This window comes from Lethenteron reissneri, chromosome 4 (assembly GCF_015708825.2).
Source record: "Lethenteron reissneri isolate LAM-NWPU_2019-01 chromosome 4, ASM1570882v1, whole genome shotgun sequence".
In the NCBI taxonomy this organism is placed as follows: domain Eukaryota; kingdom Metazoa; phylum Chordata; class Hyperoartia; order Petromyzontiformes; family Petromyzontidae; genus Lethenteron; species Lethenteron reissneri.
Genome location: NC_083782.1, coordinates 9,621,412 through 9,642,716, shown reverse-complemented (window position 1 = coordinate 9,642,716; position 21,305 = coordinate 9,621,412). Strand labels below are relative to the sequence as shown.

At 46.3% G+C, this 21,305-nt stretch overlaps 1 protein-coding gene across 2 annotated transcripts in view; it reads right to left on the bottom strand.

Annotated features, from left to right (window-relative positions):
* Positions 1–21,305, bottom strand: part of SLC44A1 (solute carrier family 44 member 1) — a 78,206-nt gene that overhangs the window by 38,361 nt on the left and 18,540 nt on the right. For both annotated transcript variants that reach the window (XM_061564623.1, XM_061564632.1), the window contains exons 3-7: positions 14,965–15,107; positions 13,031–13,167; positions 8,754–8,844; positions 2,664–2,827; positions 550–639 (exon numbers count right to left, since the gene is read on the bottom strand). In XM_061564623.1, coding sequence (XP_061420607.1) covers positions 550–639; positions 2,664–2,827; positions 8,754–8,844; positions 13,031–13,167; positions 14,965–15,107 — 625 coding nt within the window. The remainder of the gene's footprint in view (positions 1–549; positions 640–2,663; positions 2,828–8,753; positions 8,845–13,030; positions 13,168–14,964; positions 15,108–21,305) is intronic.

Sequence of the window (21,305 nt, the reverse complement as noted above, 5' to 3'; positions counted from 1 at the left end):
GCCACGCTCTCCCAAGGGTGGAACACTGTCGACTTCACACACAACGGTCGCCGTTTTATTGACCCCACAGCGACGACGACAGGCCGAGCATGTGGGGCGCCCCGTTGGCGAGTTGTTAACTGCCCCGCCTGGTACACAGGAGGCCGTGGGTTCAACCCAAACCGTGACGCTTGCTGTATATTTGGAGTTTGCGGTGTCTCTCTTCCCGTGAACGCGTGGATTTTTCCCCTCCCAGTTTTAAAACGCACGTTTACAGTATTTGACTGCGATGACATTTCCACGCGATAAGCCACTCTGGTGAGCAGCTGTCATTTGTGATAGCCAGGTGGCTTCTGAAAAAGAGCGATATCCAGTGGAACTTACCTGGTAAAATAAAATAGCATAGGATAGTATATCCGTCGACTGGTATTGGAAGTTATGCCCTTCCGAGTTGACTTGAGCATTCTCTCCAAACCACCATCATTGGCAGCATGAGATAACGGACCGGGTGGGGGGGGTGGGGAAAGAGAGGTGGTGGGCGAAGCTTCTCTCTCTCTGTGCCGTACGTACCAAGCGAGCCCAGGATGAGCAGGATGGTGAGGATCCACACGAGCACCGTGGAGATGTAGCGGATAACCAGCATCATTATGATGGACAGCACTGCCACGCAGACACGACAACGGAGTCAAATGAGGACGCCCTCCACACCATTCCGACGAGGTACACGCGTAACGTCGTCAATTTTTTCTTCCGATTCCGTTACGGAAAAGGCCAAGCGGGAGGGTGTGTGGCGCAGTTTGGCGCCAGCTGTCGTAGAGGCAGCTATTGGCGGTCGTGCCGCTATGCTTCTCTGCGGTGAGTAACAAAGTCTTACAAACAGCGGCGCTACGGCCTCTCTTAAAATAAAATTAACGCCGGACCGCTTGCGCGTTCCGGGATTCCGCGGTGAACGGGGAACCCCACCCTGCCACGTGCAGATGTCTCGGAAGGGCAAAGGGTTAAAATCGGCATCACGTGAAACAGCAAATATCGACTTCCGTGCATCTACAGGATTGAAAACACCTTAACTAGCGTCATAATTAGCATTGCCTGACAACTATATATACAGTGGGGGCTGGAGTTTTTGGCAATTGACTTAATTCAGAACATTTGAACTCGCGGACAATACGCTCCTCACAGAGGAATTGGCTGAACATCTCAATATAGGACCTTCCTGAAAAAGTCTTGACACTCAAGAGAGGTTGTCATGGATGAACAATTAATTAATCATTACCATATTATTCATTAATCATTAGCATATTATTAATTAATCATTAGCATATACAATCTATGCTCTTTAACACATTAAGCTGTCCAAGTTGTCCACGATAGACGTTCAACGTACAAACCTTCGCTCCAGTGCGATATGTGCTACGTAAATGACGTGTCAATATCCTGCTGAATATATCACTTGATAATATTAACAGTGTGTAATATATAGTAAACAACACATACTTAAACGCATTGCAGCACAATTCCTTTTGGCAACAAAACTCACTTAAGACGTATTCTTTGGGTCTTTCGGTAAAGTCACGTAGATAGGTTAAAAGAAAATAAATTGTTGAAAATAAATTATTTTCTTTGAACCTATCTACGTGACTTTACCGAAAGACCCAAAGAATATGAATTCCTGCAGTCATGAAAGCTTTAAGTCAAGATTCAATTCAGACACCGGCTCTTTTCGAGTTATTAGTGAGAAGTTATTTCACCCCGGGAGCCAGTTGTGAAAACTTTTTAATTGGCTTCTTGCAAGTGGCTGCCCTTGAAAAGACACGTGTTTCCGAGCTCCAACAGATACCTTTGTGGGAAATGAATGCAGTGTTTCGTCTGGATTGTGTGTCGGAAAACTGTGACGTCGATATAAAATCACCGAGTCCAATGCAGGAGGGGTCCTGCATTGGGACGTTTGGCCCATTTAATTTACGAGCGTTTCGTGTAGCTTCTTGTATAAAGTGCAAGTGTTGCGAGATTGTGCCACAATTACTACTGCTCCACGAGCAATTCAGAACATTAACATAACGTTCCACTTATCCCAGAGTGCAATAAATCAGTGAATATTTTTTTGTTCGTAGGAATATATATTTAATCATCATCAGGAAAAATGAAACTTCATTACGTCATTATATTATTCGTGAAATTGTTAAGACCTGGAAGTTGTCCAGCGTGTATTTTAGATTTGAAGCTTTCGTGACTGCAAGGATTCATACTCTTAGGTTTTTTCGGTAAAGTCACGTAGGTAAAATATAATTCAAATAAAATAATAATAAATGAGAAGAAATCAATTAAATCACGACGTTTTGGAGGCAACACAAGTCTCCGTCTACTGTATCTTGATACAGTAAATTTAGCTGTGACGGTCCCACCTGAAGACGGAGACTTGTGTTGCCTCCGAAACGTCGTGATATAATAGATTTATTGTCATTTATTATTTTATTTGTATTATTTTTTACCCAAGTGACTTTACCGAAAAAAATCTAAGAAAATTGTCCAGAGTCCTCGCTCTCGAATGGGGCGTTGGGCACTGTGCGTGCGATGAACGTTGTTGCCGTGCCGGCCTTCACAGTCGCTCGCTTCACAGCACTCGCCCCAAAAGTCTGTCAAGACGACACGGGGGAGACCTTTCTTGTTGTCACGCCGATTCGTACCGAGCGCGAGGAAGCAGAGGCCGATGATGACGTCCTTGCTGTTCATGATGCCGCTGATCACCTTGTGGAAGATGTCATTGCTGTTGATGACGCCGGCCACCGTCTCGGCAAACTTGATGAAGCACGTGATGTTCGTGGGCACGCAGCGGTGCAGCACCGGCTTGCTGCCGACGGCAAACACACACGGGACGGGCAACAACAACAACAACGACGCACGTACGTACGTACGTGTGAAGGAGGAAATTATTTTTCACCGTACGTAGCCAACCGCGCTAGTTGGAGGTGCGGGGGAAAGACAATAACACTAAACACAAAAGGCAGTTCTAAAGAAATGAGTTTTCAATCTAGATTATTATGAAGTGAAAAGCTCCAGTGACTTCCTAATATCTGACAGAAGAGCGGTTCCAGATGGCCGCAGAAGTGCATTTGAAAGCGCTCGATGCGGTGCCCGTCTTTGTTGGATGGCGAGCCAAAAGCCAAACAACACCACCAACACACGCACGTTGCGTGCTACCGCCACCCACAACCATTGTTATTTTTTTCCCAGCGAGGCTTCGATGAGTTAGTATCAACTCGTTTTCAGGAGGGCCCAAACCAAGTTTCCACAGCGGTGGAGCAGCGGGGGCAATGTTTCTGTTGCTTCTGCTGCGTACAATCTCAATTGAGCAATTTGCAGGTATCCTTCTCGCATTGGGATGTTGCATTGTATTTTTTCTCCTTAGCCGTGGGGAAGAAACAGCGAGAACCAGATGGGAACCAACGCACAGCAGGGAGAGAACATACAAACACGACACAGAAAGGAGTCGGAAATCTAACGAAGGGGCCTCTTTCTGTGAGGGGCGCCACCCTGCGGGCACGCCACCCTGCTTAAAGGTCACAGTACAATTCAATTTGTGTTGATAAAGAGTTGATCGGTAAAAACCGCAGCTCCCGGCGCCATACAACAACAGTGACACTCGTGAATCGTGGCAGCCGGTGACGGGGCGGGGAAGAACAGAAGGTTTATCTTCTTGGTTCTTTCGGTAAAGTCACGTAAACGAAAAAAATAAAAATAAAACATAATAAAATAATTTGTGTTGATAAAGAGTTATTTTATTATGTTTAATTTTTATTATTTTATTATTTCCCTTCTACCGAAAGAACCAAGAAGATGAATCCCTGCAGTCACGAAAGCTTTAAATCGAAATTTAATAGGAGGTTTGTGAAGGCTGTACTTGAGAACAGGAGCGGGGAATCGACAGCATGGATGGCTGGGAGGGAGCTTCCAGATGATGGGCGCAGTGGAGGAAGAGGGGCAACCAGCAATTGTGTGACGGCTGACCCGGGAGCTTCAACAGAAGGCCTTTGGTTGTTGGAGCGCAGAGTAAGTGAAGGAGTATAACGCTAATCAGTATTTATACCGCAAGAAGAATCCGATGAGCTATGAAGCTCTTTTTCCACAGACGTTCAGTAGGGGCATGGGGGTCAAAACGTTACAACAAACAATACATAGATGTGATACGAGTGCAAAGTATAGGAAAGGTAAACAAAAAACTATAAAAAATATATGCCAATAACACCAACATTTTTTTATCTTACCAGGTGAAGTCCACTGAGCTTTTAGTTTTATTTTCAGAAGCGACCTGGCCACAAACGATAACTCAACAACAAAGTGACTTATCTCGTGGAAACCTACACAGTAAAACCTTGGATTGCGAGCATAATTCGTTCCCGAAACGTGTTTGTAATCCAAAGCACTCGTATATCAGTTGTGATCACGTGACGCTCGGCAGACAAAGCGTATACACGTACTACTCGCATTGCAAGACCTCGCTTGTTAATCAAATTAATATTTATTTAAAAAATTTGCTCGTCTTGCAAAACGCTCGCAGACCAAGTAACTCGCAATCCAAGGTTTTACTGTATAGCGGTCAAAATCATCTAAATGCATGATTCTAAATGTAGAGATGAGAAGTAATGAGGGGGACACAGTCCATGGGGGATCTTGAAGAGGGTGAGGACAATTCTGTCGGCGATCTCGTGGGACTGGAGACTGGGAGCCAGCGGAGAGATCGGAGCGTGTATTGGTGTGACGTGGCGAGACTTCAAACCAGAAGACGGCATTGAAAAAGCGTCAACATGGTCGCACAAGTAAAACCATCTCTGCCGAGAATTTATACAACACAACGATCCCCCATCCCAGACGAAATGAATGATGGTCAAATGACTACGCAACAACTCATATTGACTGGTACAATTTGTGAGTTGGCAGCAGCCATCGCTGAATGCTGTGTGGGATTTATAATAATAATGTCCTTAATTCAGGAAAGCCTCTCTGAATTTAAATACTCTTTTTCAGAACGGTCTCGAATTACATGCGGCAAATTCCGTTTTGCGAGCGTCTTGCACGTGGATGCAAACTGGGGTACCAAGACTTCCGCAAAGACGGATTCAAAAATCTACTGCCTCCAGCCATCCTGCAAGCCCAGTGGGGTTTGGAGAGTTTGGAGGTTCTACGGCGGATTCACCAATGCTCGCTTCCAAAGTGCTGAGTTACAGGCGCGCGACACCCAGCCCAGATATGAAAGCCGAGGCAACGACAGCACCGGCACTATATTATGTGCACCGATGACGCGCTGATGCCACAGCACTGAAAATAAAATTAGCAATGCAGAAGCAGATGCACGACATGTAAGCGACGCACGAAATATATAACCCAACCGTAACACAATTTACGACGGACGCGGAGTAATAAAAATAAAACATAATAAAATAATTCTCACGACGTTTCGGCCACAACGCAAGCAGCCATCCTCAGGTGAAGAACAGGTCTGTTGGAAAGACAGCATCTGAATGGCACTTTATCCGACAGACCTGTTCTTCACCTGAGGACGGCTGCTTGCGTTGTGGCCCAAACGTCGTGAGAATTATTTTATTATGATGTATTTTTAAAATTGTATTATTTCCCTTCTACGTGACTTTACCGAAAGAACCAAGAAGATGAATCCCTGCAGTCACGCAAGCTTTAAATCGAAATTTTGGACGCGGGGTATTTAATGCAACTGACAGCGTTTCTACAAAGCATTCTGCAGCCCGCGTATCGTGAGATGACAACACACGCCTGTCAAAAAATGAAGGTAGTCAAAATTTCCCCGACAAAACGCCAGCCAAAGTTTACATCCTCGCTAGCCGTCGCAACGTTGCCAACTGTCACCGACGACACGCAATGAATGATGTTTTTTTACAAAACCATTAAATGCAAATTGGCCGCCGATGTGACCTTTTACGCTGGCCGCTTATCTCCCCGTGCTGCTAAGCAGGCCGAGCAAAAACAGCCTCAAGAAAATTTGGGAACGTGGCAGAATATTGGCATTAGCCCTTTAATTGTATTTTTCTGCGCGACTGCAAACGGAATGGGGGCGAAAAAAACGAGCGGCACGGCGCGGCGCGGCGCCCGCTTCCAAAAGCGACGACGGGATTAGGGCCGCTCGGCAAAATTGGCGCGACACGGCGAGCGAGAGATTACCCCGCCGTCAGTGTCAGCGCTAAGTCGAACAAACAAACACCGCTTGCAATACCGCGCCTAATGAATGCACCGCGTGGAATCAAAGCAGAACTGCGGAGTAAGCGTGCTAGCAACGTAACGCAACTGTAATGAGATTACCCAAAGGTGGGTTATCGTTAATACGAGTTCTTAATTTTTTTGATCAGATTGCATTTATTAAGTACTGCGTTCCACGATTACTTTCATGGAATAGAAATTAGCAAAAGAATTTAAAGCGCTGACAGCTTGTGATCATGCAAGGATATAGCGCAGTGGTTCTGCACCTTTTTGGTTCTCAATCGTTAAATGTATAATGTTAATAAATACGTAGGTTTGACGAAACAAAGTAGTTGTACTTATGTGCCTGTGCTTAATTTGTGTTTTCGATGATTTACTTTCTAAAAAAATCGCACCCCCAGAAAGGACATCTCGCATCCCCAGGGGGTGCGTGCACCCCAGGCTAAGAACCACTGATATTATAGAGTGATCTATGGGCAGCCAATGCAAGCTATGAAGTCTACAGTTGTGGTATCTTGCCGTTAAATCTTGGCACATTAAATTGAAGCAACAAAGGAAGGATCACAGATCGAATGTGGAATTATGTTACTTCTAAAATATCAGCTAACCAGTTATCAAAACTTGTTAAAGTCACCTCCCAAATACTGAATTAAAAAATCAAAACATAGTGTTGTTTCAACGTGTCAAATGTCAACATTATTGAGAAGCAGAACATTTTAAGACGTCATGTTCTGCTGCGAACAACAAACGTTGTGTATTCAAATATTGTAAGTGCTTTCCAAAAATTACATTAACATGAACATTACAATTGTTTAAATTAAAAGTACAATTTATAAAGATGTTATCCATCAAGTTACAGCTGGGTTATCTGATGTACCAATCTTCGGTTCGAGTGTTCGGCGAATCCAACAAGACCAAAAAAGAAAAAAAATCAAGTCTCACCTGTTCCCAAGTGTACCGCTGGATGGGCGGTAATGGGCAGGGCCACGTCACACTGGGCGTGGCTTGTACAAGGAGGGTTTCCTGCCTTCGCAAGGCAACTATGTCGGGGGTGACTGGCGTTGTTTGTTAAAGGGCTAGAGTAATAATCGATCACAATGAAAGCAACCAATTGTGATTTTGTAATCGATTAAGCAACTTAAAATCAGCTAAATGCTTCAGCTGTACAATCATCTTAAATCACTGAAGCAAGAGGGCAGGGCTCATCACAGTAGGCAACCCTGAGCCAGCGTTGGGAATTTCAAACACGTATTGTGTGGGGGGGGGGGGGGGCAGTCTTTCCAAAGCACATCTGCTGCTGACATTTCACAACCCCAGGAGGAATTATGGGCCGAGTCAAACCCCAAACCAGCATATGACCTGTCAACCTCTCCGAATGCGAGTGAAGCCACCGCAACCAGAGTGATCTGAAATATCTACAGCAGCACAAAATATAACTACCACTCAAAAGTGTAGACCAAGATGTCTAGGTGCCCATGCATTCTACCGTCATGTTTAAATGCGGCCCCATCATCGCCGAGATCAATTCGAAGGTTGACAACCTCGTAGGAGGTCAACAGTGGGGATGTCCTACGAACAGACTGGCCCCAGTTATGGGAACGTACTATTTTAATCGCAGGCTCAGGTGGGATACATGACAGATCGAAGCGCCGCACCCACACACGCCGAAACAGGGTGGGGGCCCCGACCTTATTTTCTTCGTAAATCTCGTCATGAGATGTTAACTCCCTCGCCTGGTAGACAGGAGGTCGCAGGTTCAATCCCGACCCTGACGCCTGCTGTATATTTGGAGTTTGCGTGTCTCTCTCTCATCATCATCACGGTGGCTAGGAAATGTTAACTACCTCGTCTGGTAGACAGGAGGTTGCGGGTTCAATCCCGACCCTGACGCCTGCTGCTGTATATTTTGAGTTTGCGTGTCTCTCTGTCATCATCATCACGGTGGCTAGGAGATGTTAACTACCTCGCCTGGTAGACAGGAGGTCGCGGGTTCAATCCCGACCCTGACGCCTGCTGTATATTTTGAGTTTGCGTGTCTCTCTCTCATCATCATCACGGTGGCTAGGAGATGTTAACTACCTCGCCTGGTAGACAGGAGGTCGCGGGTTCAATCCAGACCCTGACGCCTGCTGTATATTTTGAGTTTGCGTGTCTCTCTCTCATCATCATCACGGTGGCTAGGAGATGTTAACTACCTCGCCTGGTAGACAGGAGGTCGCGGGTTCAATCCCGACCCTGACGCCTGTTGTATATTTTGAGTTTGCTGTGCGTCTACGTCTCCCCGCGGTCGTGTAGATTTTTCTCCGGGTCCTCCGGTTCTTCCCCTCCACATTTAGAAACATGCGCTTAGAGTATTTGGCTGCTATAAATTTACACGTAAGCCACTTCGTTGAGATATTATTTGTGGCCCGGTTGCTTGTGAAAAAAGTCTGAAAAGCTCAGTGGGCCTTACCTGGTAAAATAAATAGAGTTGAGTTTTAATTGCCTTTCGGCACGACCGTCAGGCGCGAAGAACAGGCGTGGTGATTGCATCCCGCTGGGCTCAATACCTGGCTGGCACCGGCAGCTTGGGACAAGTGCTGCCCGCGAGGATGTCTTTGTAATCGGCAGGCTTCACCGAGTAATCGCAGAGGCTAGAACCTGCGAATAATAAATCACACACGGGAAAAAAACACTTTCAACGCACACGCCACCGTAAGCACAGAAGTGGCCCACAGAAGGGTGTTCTTAACGCTCGCGTTACGACTCCGTTGCCTTACGTGCCAACGCCGCTTTCGCTTCCATTTTTGTAAACAATCAAGATAAGATCCACCCGCAATGCCGTGCATCACTTGGGAATTTACGGAATAATTATGTGCTTTTGATTTGAATTTTATTTTTATTCTTAAACAGTCAAGGGGGTCCTGCAGTTGGAGCCAGGAAACTTGCCTGAGGCCTTTAAGACATCCGTAACAAGACCCTGGGGTTAAACAGGACTCATAGCCGACTGATGCTTGAGTGGTGATTAAATTAATACCACCAGGATTACAATCGGGCGGCCATGTCTTTCCCCTCTGCCGTTGAGAGGCAGTCGCGATTGGGCTAAATCAGCCAAATCATGTCCCAACGCTGAGGCAGTCCCCAGCTCCAAAAGAGACCCCCCACCACTAATCTCACACGTACAATTTTGGCAGCGGGGGGAGCTTTATGGTGGCTACTGATGGATGCAGAACAACTCGGCTTTGAGAGCACGACCGCCCGTGGGCACGGGCCATGGGCCTCTGTGAACGGTAAAAATAGCGCGACTCAAGACAAACGACGATTCTCCGAATCCCCAAAGATGCCGGCGAAGGGAGAGCCAGCAGCGGAGGAGGGCAAGATCAGCGCTGCGCGATGCCGTGGCTGAAGATGGTGCCCCCCCTCCCCCGTAAGCCACGACTAAGCTGTATTTCCACAAATGTTAACTCAATAAAGAAAACGACTTTTTTCGCTCAATGCAATGTAACACGAGCTGATGCGAGATCAGGGGTCAGCAACGAAAACAACAATGAGACATTTTTTTTCGAATTCGATAACAAACACAAAACCCCTTGGTATTTCAAGAGCCGCAATGCACTCCGGTGATTACGAGACGGCGTGGTCCATAATAAATAACGTCGCGAGGCTGTCTTTCAAGAGATGCATGCGGCTCCGGAGACGGAGGTTGCCGACCACCCTGCCCATGGTAAACTGGACTCCCATGGTGAACTGGACTTCCATGGTGAACTGGACTTCCATGGTGAACTGGACTACCATGGTGAACTGGAATTCCATGGTGAACTGGAATTCCATGGTAAACTGGAATTCCATGGTAAACTGGATTCCATGGTGAACTGGATTCCATGGTGAACTGGAATTCCATGGTAAACTGGACTGCCATGGTGAACTGGACTGCCATGGTGAACTGGACTGCCGGGGGGGGTGGCAACCATTGCCCCAAAAAATTGCCCTTGTGGCTCATGGCCTACGGAAAACACGCACAACCGAACACCGTCTTAAAACTTTCCCTGTCGAATACAAAAAAAACCATCTCGGTCCACCTACTGCGTTGAGGAATCAGACACTTCCGCACTGCGTTTGCCTACGAGTAAACCATCCCGTGAACTCCGGTTATCTTCGTAGCGGCGGCTTTTGGCTAACAAAGACGGTCACCGCATCGCACGCTTTCATGTGCCCGTCTGCAGCCGTCTGGATATTAGGAAGCCACTGGAGCTATGCAATTTTAGATTTAAAACTCATTTCTCGAGAACTGCTTTTTAGGTGTTTAGTTTGTGGTCCTTCCCCCGCACTTGCAATTAGCGCGGTTGGCTTCGTACAGTGCGAAAGAAGTTGTGACAAACATACATACGACAGAGGGATGACTTGGTGCAAGCCAAAAAAATATAATGGATATATCACTTTTTGTCAAACGCTATAAACACGGACTGACAAAACACACGTATATAATCCCAAACAGTTACATCGCATGCATTAAGGTGTGAGGTTAATTTCTGAGATCTCTCCGTCCGTTCAGTGAAGTGCCATTATTTATTTTTCTTGTTCAACAAAATGTCATGGACAGCCGTAATTTCGCACTGCGTGTGTCGTGCCCATAATGGATCGCGACGTGCGGGCGTGCGTGCGTGCGTGCGCATGAACGGAGAGAAATCGTCATCTTTGCACCTACCTTTAAAAGTCTGAAGTCAAAGTGATTTATTTCTCAAAGTGTATGTTTCTACTGTATGTTGAAAATGAATTTTCAGTTTTCTGGGACTCCTCCCCACTTTCTCGATTTGCTATTTTTGGTGTAGCAGTCAATCTCTGTTCAAATTTAGAAGTCGATCAAGAGCCACTCCTCCCCCTCTGCTTCCCCGCATCGACACTGTAACTCTGTGTGTACGTTGACCTTCTTCCGCACCGTACGTAAGCCAACCGTGCTAACCGGAGGTGGGGGGGGGATGGACAAGAAACCAAACATCTCCTGTTTACAGCTCTGAGCCAGTGGTTGAAATTCCACATTACTTTAACAGGGTCCGAGTCTTCTGACAATGTGGTACTTGAATAATTGACCCCGCCGCTGAGTCAACTCGCAATCAGAATTTCAACTAAATCCTCTTTATCATTCAGCTCCAAGGTTCACCTTAGATGCCCCCTTTAGAACTCATCACGGTGAGCTTTACTCTACGAAGCTAATCCCAGCTCGCTGGAGTTACGTAGAGATCTTCACTGGGCGCTCTTCATCTACGAAGCTCTCAAATCAAAATCAGCTCAGGATTTGAAACCGGCCATTCTCCACCCGTGAAAAAAAAAATCCAAGAAAGGCGAGGCAAACCTCCGATTGGCCGCAGAGCATACCTAGATTGAGAACTCATGACTGGTGCTGCCAAGACCTTCGAGGGCCTCTTACGCCACTGCCCTCCTGTCACTTGGCTAACATCTTAAAATTTAAGCAAGTTGAAACTATTTCATTTTAAGCTATTTTTTTATTTTACCAGGTAAGGCCCACTGAGCTATATAGCTATTTTTTAGATGCGACCTGGACACAAGTGATAGCTCAACGAAGCGGCTTATCACGTGGAAATTTATAGCAGCCAAATACTCGAAATGCATGTCGATTCTAAATGTGGAGAGAAAAACAGGAGGACCCGGCTGAGAACACGCAAACTCCGAATATACAACAGGCGTCAGGGTAGGGATTGAACCCATGACCTCACCACTGGAAATTTGAGCCCGAACACCACGAAAATAACAGATTGTTACAGGCAGCGGGGCGACCTTAGCAGAAACTTTAATTAATAAATAGCCAGTCCAGGCTAGACAAGACAGCCAGCAATCACGAACCATTTTTACACTGGCACACCTGAGCCAGGCGAGTGCTGGGCACTCACGGTACATGCGGTTTTCCACTGGCTTCTTTGCAGAGCCGAGCCAGAACCAATAATTTTATTATTTCCCTTCTACGTGACTTTACCGAAAGAACCAAGAATATGAATCCCTGCAGTCATGAAAGCTTTAAATCAAAATTTAACAGAACCAATCCATTAAACTCTGGCCTCACAAGGCAACCTGACTCTAGCTCGGGTCCCAAGCAGCAACCCTTAAAGTGCGACGCCGATGCCACACGCTCGTCGCGCGTCATGCCAGCGGCACGGCTCGGATTCTGCAGTGGAAAAGCGGCGCAGGGCCGGCTTGCGTTGTGGCCGAAACGTCGTGATAATTATTTTATTATGTTTTATTTTTATTATTTTATTACTTCCCTTCTACGTGACTTTACCGAAAGAACCAAGAAAATGTGTGCGATCCACCAACCTCTGCTGCCTCCACGGTGCTGCATTACAGGCCACGTGCAACGCCACCACCGCTGCCACACGTACTGGAAAGCAGTGACGGGCTGGGGACTAAAAAATCGGCCCAGGCTTTTGTAAACACCCCGGCCTAAATTTGGGCTATTGGGAATCTTTTTATTTTAATGGGTTGCGCGACACACTGCATATTTAGCTAGATTTGTGATGTGACGTATGAGCGCGATTTTGCTGTGCGATCTCATTGGCCCATTTGGGCCGGTCACAAAAAAACAAATGGAGGGGCGTAAATGAACAATGAAGCGTAACACACTCGAGGTGATTAAAGAAAAAAATATTAATTCTTTTACTCTCATCACATTTGATATTTCCCCGCACAGACTAGCCCACTGGCCCTCGGAATGGACCGGCGCCCCCAACCAAGAATTTGCCCTACGAACTGCTGCCCTCTGGCCAGTCCCGGACTGCCAGAAAGGAGGAACCATGTGACAAGGCGACCGATGCAGCCAATGGCGCGAGGGACTCACTGTTGTTTTCGGCAAAGTGTCGCACTTCCTGCATGGTGGAGAGCTGCCGCTCGGGGCACTGGGATACGCACAGCGACATGGAGCGGAACTTGAGCTTCACGGGGTCCAGGTTGCACGCATCCAGGAAGAATACGAACCTGCAATGCACGCCGGCCAAACGCTCACCTCGGGGCCCTTTGCTTCACCAGGTCAAGGCAGATGCACCGCACAAAATACATCATTTTGTAGTCGGGATACCGAGGATGTGTCACAGCCTCGACGCTGACCTCACAGCCTCGACGCTGACCTCACAGCCTGGACGCTCACCCACAGCCTCAAGGTACCGTGGTGTCCTTGATTAATCACTTGACAAGTTCCTTTGTTTGGCTGTCGGGTGGTGGGAGGGTCTTTTGACACAAATTTGGCCAGATCATGACGTACCCAAACACAACAATCGACAATAAATCCACTCGTAAGGAGTCCTACACCGTGCGGTGCATTGTGGGACCTGCTCCACCAGCGCGTGGAATGGGAGTAGTAGTAGTAAAAAAACCAACACATTGGTGGTGGCAATTCATCTTGGAATGAGGAGCTGGGATTTTTTGGAGGTGAAATGAGCGATTATATTGAAATTAATATCACCTGTCGAATTGCCGTGAAATGATGTTGCTTTGAAATTAAAGTGAAAAAGTACCCAACTGTTTTTTTTGGGTCGTGTCAACCTCTAACTAATAACATCCTGTTGATATTAATTCGTTCTTCCCCCTGGTGTTACCTTCATCACGCATGGACAGATAACAAACCGATGGAAAAGTTTGTTCCAACTCCAACAAAGCACTAAGGCATTTAAGATGTTTTGTTAATATTTGTTACCTGTAAGCCTACCAAAGTTTGGAAACTTAATGAGCATTTTAAAATGTTCTGCTACAGCGCAATTGTGGGGCCCCACATTGTCCTGGGACGACTTCTCGCTCGTAAAGTCAGACAATACAACATCCTTTATTTCACAGGACACACTCTGCGGAGGACGATATAACACTCGCCAAAAAAGATCCCCCGTATAACCTTAACAGACTGTAAGGGCAAGTGCTGTTAGCAAGCAGATATCAAAGCCGGCACGGCACACGAAAAGGGGTGGGTGGCCAACACCACGCCCGACCGCCTTTGTCTCCCCAGTGGCGATGTTTACACATCGCACCAGGGACTCATTTGAGGCTGAGTCGACCTAGGGGAGGCCCAAGACCGGTTCAGATAATTGTTACTGGTGTTGGCTGGGAGCAGGAATCGATCTCAAGTCGTAAGGTTTGTTAACGCAGCATGCTAACCGCTACACCGCGTTAAAAAACCGCAATTCTCCACTAAGTGGCGTTGACGTCACCACGGCGCTTGTGGCAGGCTATGTGCACTTTAAGGCCACGTGAAGTGTTCAACGCCCGCTGGCAGGTCACGGGACAGACCCAGGTGCCATGAGTTGACCACGCTAGTACACACACACATAAAAACTCCAGCTGAGACTTTTCCTCAAATTTAAAATCAACAAAACTCTCCCGTAAAAGTAAAAATGAGCCACGGTTGAATATAGCATTCAGGGTTTATGTGCCCGATTAAAATCTGAAAATTAAAGTTCACGCGCTGCAATAAAATGTTCCTAACCTTTAATGATCTAGCACACTTTAAAAATAATTCAGGATGTGCGTCTGTACGCGAAGCATTAGCATTCCTGTTCACGACGTGCAAACGCACATTAATTCCATTTTGCTTTCAGGGAGTTATTTATACGCATGCAGTTGAATGATTCAAAGATGCCCCACAGAGACGGAGTGTTTGTAAGACATTTCATCAGCTACAAAAAAGTAACTAATATATTTTTTTTAAACCACTAAAAATTAACCATTTCTAAGTGTGATTTTTTTAATTACGCATTATTTTTTACAACAATAATAACATTCACTCACGGTTTTTCCCGCATGTCCTGGCCAGACATGGGGAAGTTCTGGATCGGGGTGTTTTTGGTTCCGCACAGATTGCCATAGCTGTCGTAGCCGTAGATGAGGCGCGAGGCGGCGCCCGTGTAGATGGAAAACGCCGCGACAAAAACCTGCGGTGGGGGGGGGGGACAACGGCGGAACATGACCAAACAGCTGACAGAGGTCGGCAAGGGCAGACGGAGGGTCATTAAGAATCCACAACCACCACCATCATAATCGTCGTCACAATCATCGTCATCACAATCATCGTAATCACAATCATCTAGATTTGAAGTTTTCGTGACTGCAAGGATCCATACTCTTTGGTTCTTTCGGTAAAGTCACGTCTGTGAAAATAATAATAAAAAATAAAAAAGTGAGAAACTAAATGAAATCACTTTCACATCCATTTAGTTTTTTTCACTTTTAAATGGTTATTTTATTATTATTTTATTATAATTTTCACCTACGTGACTTTACCGAAAGAACCAAAGAGTATCACAATCATCGTCGTCGTCACAATCATCGGCGTCGTCAACTATTTTTACGTCAAGACTCTATGCAGCTGCATGGCGACAGCAATCGGGGTGGTAATAATCGGTTCGATATCCTGGTAGGAGGTAACCACAAGTCCACCGTCGGCATCTTGGATTGTTATCAATGGGTACCGCGGTATTGGAAGTCAACAGCTTCACGTCATGTGCAGTGGCCGACTGCCACCACAATGAGAATGTGGAATTTCCACCACGAGGCCAGGCCCTCGGAGATGTGAGTAGCACGCCGAGCTCATTTGAATAGGGAGATAAACTTCTGACTCTTTGTCCAGATCACAACTGTTGATTTTACTCTGACTGTACTACGCTTTCAAGCCAGGCTTCGTGAAAGTGCCTTGAGTTGCAGTGGCATTTAGGCGTCACACAAGTAGACATTGAATTGAATTGTAAATAAAGCTCAAGTGAAAAGTTGGGCGCGCCTCTTATTAATGAATCAGCTATAGATTTTTCAAAGAGCTCGGCTCGTAATTGGCAGGTTATTAAATCTCAATCGAGGCTCTGCTCGGCCTGCCATCCCTCCAGGATTATTGATCGGCACCTACTGTCTTCTGGCGAAAGTCAACAATGGTTCTGCTGTCGGGGAATGGCTCACTTGAAAGTGTGAAAGCTGCATTTTCACAAGAGGGTATAACCACAGGGCTCCATTTCTCCTGGAATATTTTTAGGGGCCCTCTCAAAACCTAAAGTCCATGCACTCCACCCTCCGCTCTCCCACTTCCCCACTGTCGAAATATGTTCTGGACCTCAGTCCCAAGAAAATCTAAAGCTCAAATTGATCCCCTGGGTAAGACAATCCATCCATCCCCTCGATGACTTGATGAATATACAGATTCACGGAAGCGTTTGAATTCAACAAAGTATTTCTTTGTAACACGGTGGTGGTGGTTGCAGTGGCCACGGGCTGCGGGAGTCATACGAGCTCATTACCATAAGCACACGAATTGAAACAGATTCATTCTTATGCACAGGAGTCGACACACGCGACTTATTTGACTCCCTGTGCAGTTTGCAAAGCAGTTTGCCACAGCTTTCCCTCAGCGTAATTCATCTCGGCGAAGCAAAAACATTTTTCACAAAGGCACAGCATGGCCATTCACTAATTGCAGAAAGTACGCCAGAGTTGGGTCTTCTGAAACTCACAACAATAAATTCACGTGGAAAGTACATGCAGCGCAACAGCCTTCGCACGCGAAGGGCTCACAAGTGCTGTCATCACACCTATCCCTCTATTTATGGATCGAAACAGAAGGATTTCTCCATAAACCTGTCGAATTTATCAGTTACTCCCGCCATGTACGATATTTTAATAGTTTTAAGTACTTTGTCAGTTTCAACTCTCGTGTTATTTGATTTGGTTTTGCCCTGTTGATTTGAGCATAATTGCAACCGTTCAATTGCAGAGTTGCTTGAACATGTTTGATGTCACTTCGCAGACAATCACCATCTGACACTTTCTTAGTCTGATTTATGAGCATCTGGATGAGAGGATTTCTGCGTGGGGTGATGGTGTGACTGCATAATACATTGTTTAAATGCATGCCTGTACAGGTTACCTACCATATGTCAATGGGGATTACGCAGACAATAACATGCACTGCTATTTTAGTGCACACAAACGACAGGAGGTAACAAGAACAATGTGCATGCATAATGTACGTTGATTACCATAGAAATAACCCAACCGGAAATGGATACCCATTGTAATTTATACGCATTCATTAATCCTACCCACTTTCATACGTGAAGGGCTCACAAGTGACGTCATCACATCCATCCCTCTAAATAAGGAACGAAACAGGAGGATTTATCCACAAATATGTCTGTCCGCCTGATGATGCTAGTTGTAATAACTGGCAAAACGTCGCACTCAGAGTATAAATGTTGTGGATTTTCTCTCCAACACAACGGTGTGCTGTACTAGTGACGAATTGGAACGTTCTGTTTACGTGACAAACCTTACTAATTGGCTGTGTCGGGTGGTGCGGGTTTAATGACATTCATATTCATGCGATCTAACCCAACAAAACCTATATTATGGATAGGATAGGAAGGTTAAGTTTGAACTTTAATCCATCAGTATCTGATCTTGACAGAAGTAACGCTATTTCGTATTGTGTATTTTGGGCGTCACAAGATGATGAAGTGTTGGGTTATTTATTGACAATGTATTACTTGCAACGTGTTTCTCTCCAACACTGTCTGGCAATGCGATATTTAATTCATAACTAATGCTGGCGAAGCAATACGCAGCACATTAAAACGCTGAACTTTTAAATTCGACAGAGATGCGGGATTTAACAATGGCATTTATCCAGCACCCTGACGCGCCTTCCCTGTTGCGAGCCATGATTGATAGTGACGGTAAACATTCATGAAGAAAAAATGCAAACCGGTGGTGCTATGATTGGCAATCTTGACACAGAAGTTGGCTTTCTCTTCAACACCAGCAACTGGAGTCTCGCTTGTCCTATATGGTTAAGAGCTGCCCGAAACGGAGATGCCGTTAGGATCTTCCAATGGGCTCACTCCTACCGACCCCGTTCTCATCTCGCATGCCGCCTCACAATTTGTCCTCTGCCTCAGCGAAAAACACCGTTGACATTGCCAGTCAAACTCTGCTGAAACCGGGCGGTCGCTCCTTCTCCTCTGCTGCGTCTAAGGTCAAGAACCCATTCTCCATGCCCACCAACACATGCCGAATCACTCCTCTGATAGTCCATACGTAGATGGTTTATTTCTGTGTCTACGACAGTCAAGATTCGCTCGGCCTGAATGCTATCCGTGTGTCGATTGCACTGTAGTTTAAAAAAAGACTTAAATTCCTACTTCGTGAAGCCTTTTATCAATGTCACTAAGAAAACGCCCTCACTTCCTGGCTAACTTTCTCACTTTGATAATAATCCATTGTCCCTCCTGCTTCTCCTTATACAGCATCACCGATGTGTTCAACTGCCGTTTGAATATAAAAATGTGACTGCAATTGTCAGGATGTTGCGGGTTTCTGAAGATGTGTTATCTCGGTGCATCCAGGCGAGTAGTCGGGGAGTTGCGGCGTGGATAGGCCTTCCAGGTTCGCCGGGTCCTCCGAGTTTACCCCCTCCGCATTTGGAATGAACATCACGCGCTTAGAGTATTTGGGTGCTGTGCATTTCCACGTGATGAGTCACTTCGTCGAGATATCATTTGTGGCCAGATCGCTTTTGAAAACTAACCATATGGCAACGTACGGTGCGAAAGTTCAAACATACATAACCTGGGGGGGGGGGAGGGCAGCTTCATTTATTTATTTTTTTGTGATTTGCTTACCTCTCCTATACTTTTCAATGTTATCGTTTTTTTAATGCATTGTTTGTTGTTGTAACTGAATGACCCATCCCTACTGGACATATGTGAAAAAGAGCTTCACATATCATCGGATTTCTGCAGGATAAATAAATACTCTGATTCGGAGGTTCAACTCAATCGGCGGATGCCCTTGAACAGATCCTGGGCGGCTCTGAAGACACGATGTCCCGTCGGTCTCTCTCTCACCAAGACTCCATCGATGTTGATTTGGATGCCTGTGAAGTGTGCGGTTAATGACAGGTCTGTTTTGTTTGTCTGGCCCACGCAGAGGTTCTGACAGCCTCTGCTGGAATCTGACAATGGTGCTGTGTTGTCTCCACATGCACGAGTCCATCAATTGATGGCTTTCACTTAAAAAAACGAATATTCAATTGCCTCTGCAACTCATCAAATTGTTGCGATAGACAATGCCGGTAGCAGCTTTGCACACACGTGAACATTTTCAATTCGCAAACTTAATTTTGTTCAAAAGTTAATTAGGAGAAGCTCTGGATGGATATCGCTACATAGAGTGCTGGACTCGTTAAAAAGCAAAGTCGTGATTCTAAATCCCGGGTTAGCGGTTGAATCATCCCATCATTATCATCATCCCACAAAGTGGGCTGATGACGTTTTCAGAACCATTAGCAACTGGTCTCAGTGGGCCAGGAACAGCCTAATTCTGGCTCAGGAGCTGCCCCAGGGCATGGAGTCCTTGTCCCCATGAGGTCTCCCTGGGTTCTGCCCCTCCACCTTTGCATTCTGTCCACCTTCCTCCTACTCTCCACCGTTTGGGGTTAAAGGTTGGAAGGTAGTCTTAAAAAGTTGGTTTAAATAAATAATAAGCATCTAACGCTGGATTTAGTCTGCTTCGACTATTTTAGGTTGAATTTTAATTGTCAAAATGCCTTTTTTTTACAATATTGTTGGGGAGTTCTTCTTCATGCATTTGCTTATCAAAGGTTGATATCCGAGTCCCCTCCAAATGATCACCACCAATTCATCCAGACCAATCAGTCTTCTCATTCCACCTTCTCCCTGTCGTAAGGGACAGTCCTCAGTGATGTGGATTGCGGCTGCTTGCTGTGCAGCTCTGCAGTCACGTGTAGAAGGGATGGGTCACAAACTAAAACGGTGCATCAGGCTGCCAAAACGCCCACGGGTCCAAGAGTCTGATGCAAGGCGGCATTCTCATCTGCCAGGGCATGCAAGGCATATTTCAGGGTGATTGTGTCACGCTTCAGCTGTGCAGAGGGATATACCAGACAAGAAGGGTACATTTGGGACCTCTGTAGCCATTAGGGAACCACCGATAACACAGACAGAGGTGTTCAGTTGATTTTCCAGCAAACGCAGGTGGTGATTGACAGCAAGTGGTGACGCAGTGCTCAGCTGGGGCATAGACAAGGGTGTGTGCTGATGTCCGAAGCACATATGCCTGTGCCAGTGACAGATGAGGGATACTAGTGTAATATGAAGATGCACCCGGTTGGGGTAACTGGGCCATGGTGATAGGCTCTGCCGGCCTCAGCCCGCAGCCAATGGGACGTCGAGCCAGGGGCGTAGCCTGTGGCTGCATAGCAACATCTGGAAGTTTCCAGGGGGCGAGGCTGATGATTGGCTGCGTGGTATCACGTGGGCCAGGTGTTATAAGGGGTGGGGAGAGACAGCTCCGGGTCAGTGTGGAGAGGGGCTGAGAAGGAACCACGTCTGTGTCACCGGCACGCCAGCGGCCACGTGGCGGGCGGGAGGCTGTCTCCGACACACACCGCCAACCAGCGGTGTGAGGGAGCGAGGCAGCGAGCGGACGCTACGCTCGGGGAACGGAGTAACGGCGGAAAGAGGAACCCAGCGTGTGAGGGAGCTGTGGAATGAGGAACGAATAAAGAAAAGACGAAAGACACGATATCGTCCGGAGCGGATTTATTACACTAGGACTGACCCTTTCACTTTGAGAGTTTCCAGGTGAGGGCGGTAGGTGATTCACCTGTCAGGTTTAACTCCCAAGTTAGCTTGGGGTATCTTCATGAGATACCATTTAGCAGCCTAACGTCACGGTGTCTTGGCCTGTTGGTCGACATGGAAGGTCCACTGAACTTTGACCTCCACTTCATGAAATAGGTCCCTAGCGTTGCCATATCAAGGCCGAGACTTTTCTCATTTGCATATACAGTAGATTATCCGCGCTAATGACGGAGAGGCTGGCCGCGGATAATTCAAAATCGCGGATAATCCAAAAATAAAACCATTTTGCGAGGATCTCTATGCCAAAAGCCACTAATATAGGTGTATTGACCGACTTGGAGACGCAAGTTCTTGGAGAGAGTTATTTTATTAAATCGTACAGTAGAACCCCTCTTAACGACGGTAATTATTTCCACAAAAACGGTCATTAAGTGATTTGGTCGTTAAGCGAGGATAGGAAATAGCTGTCAAAGGCTTATAATTAGT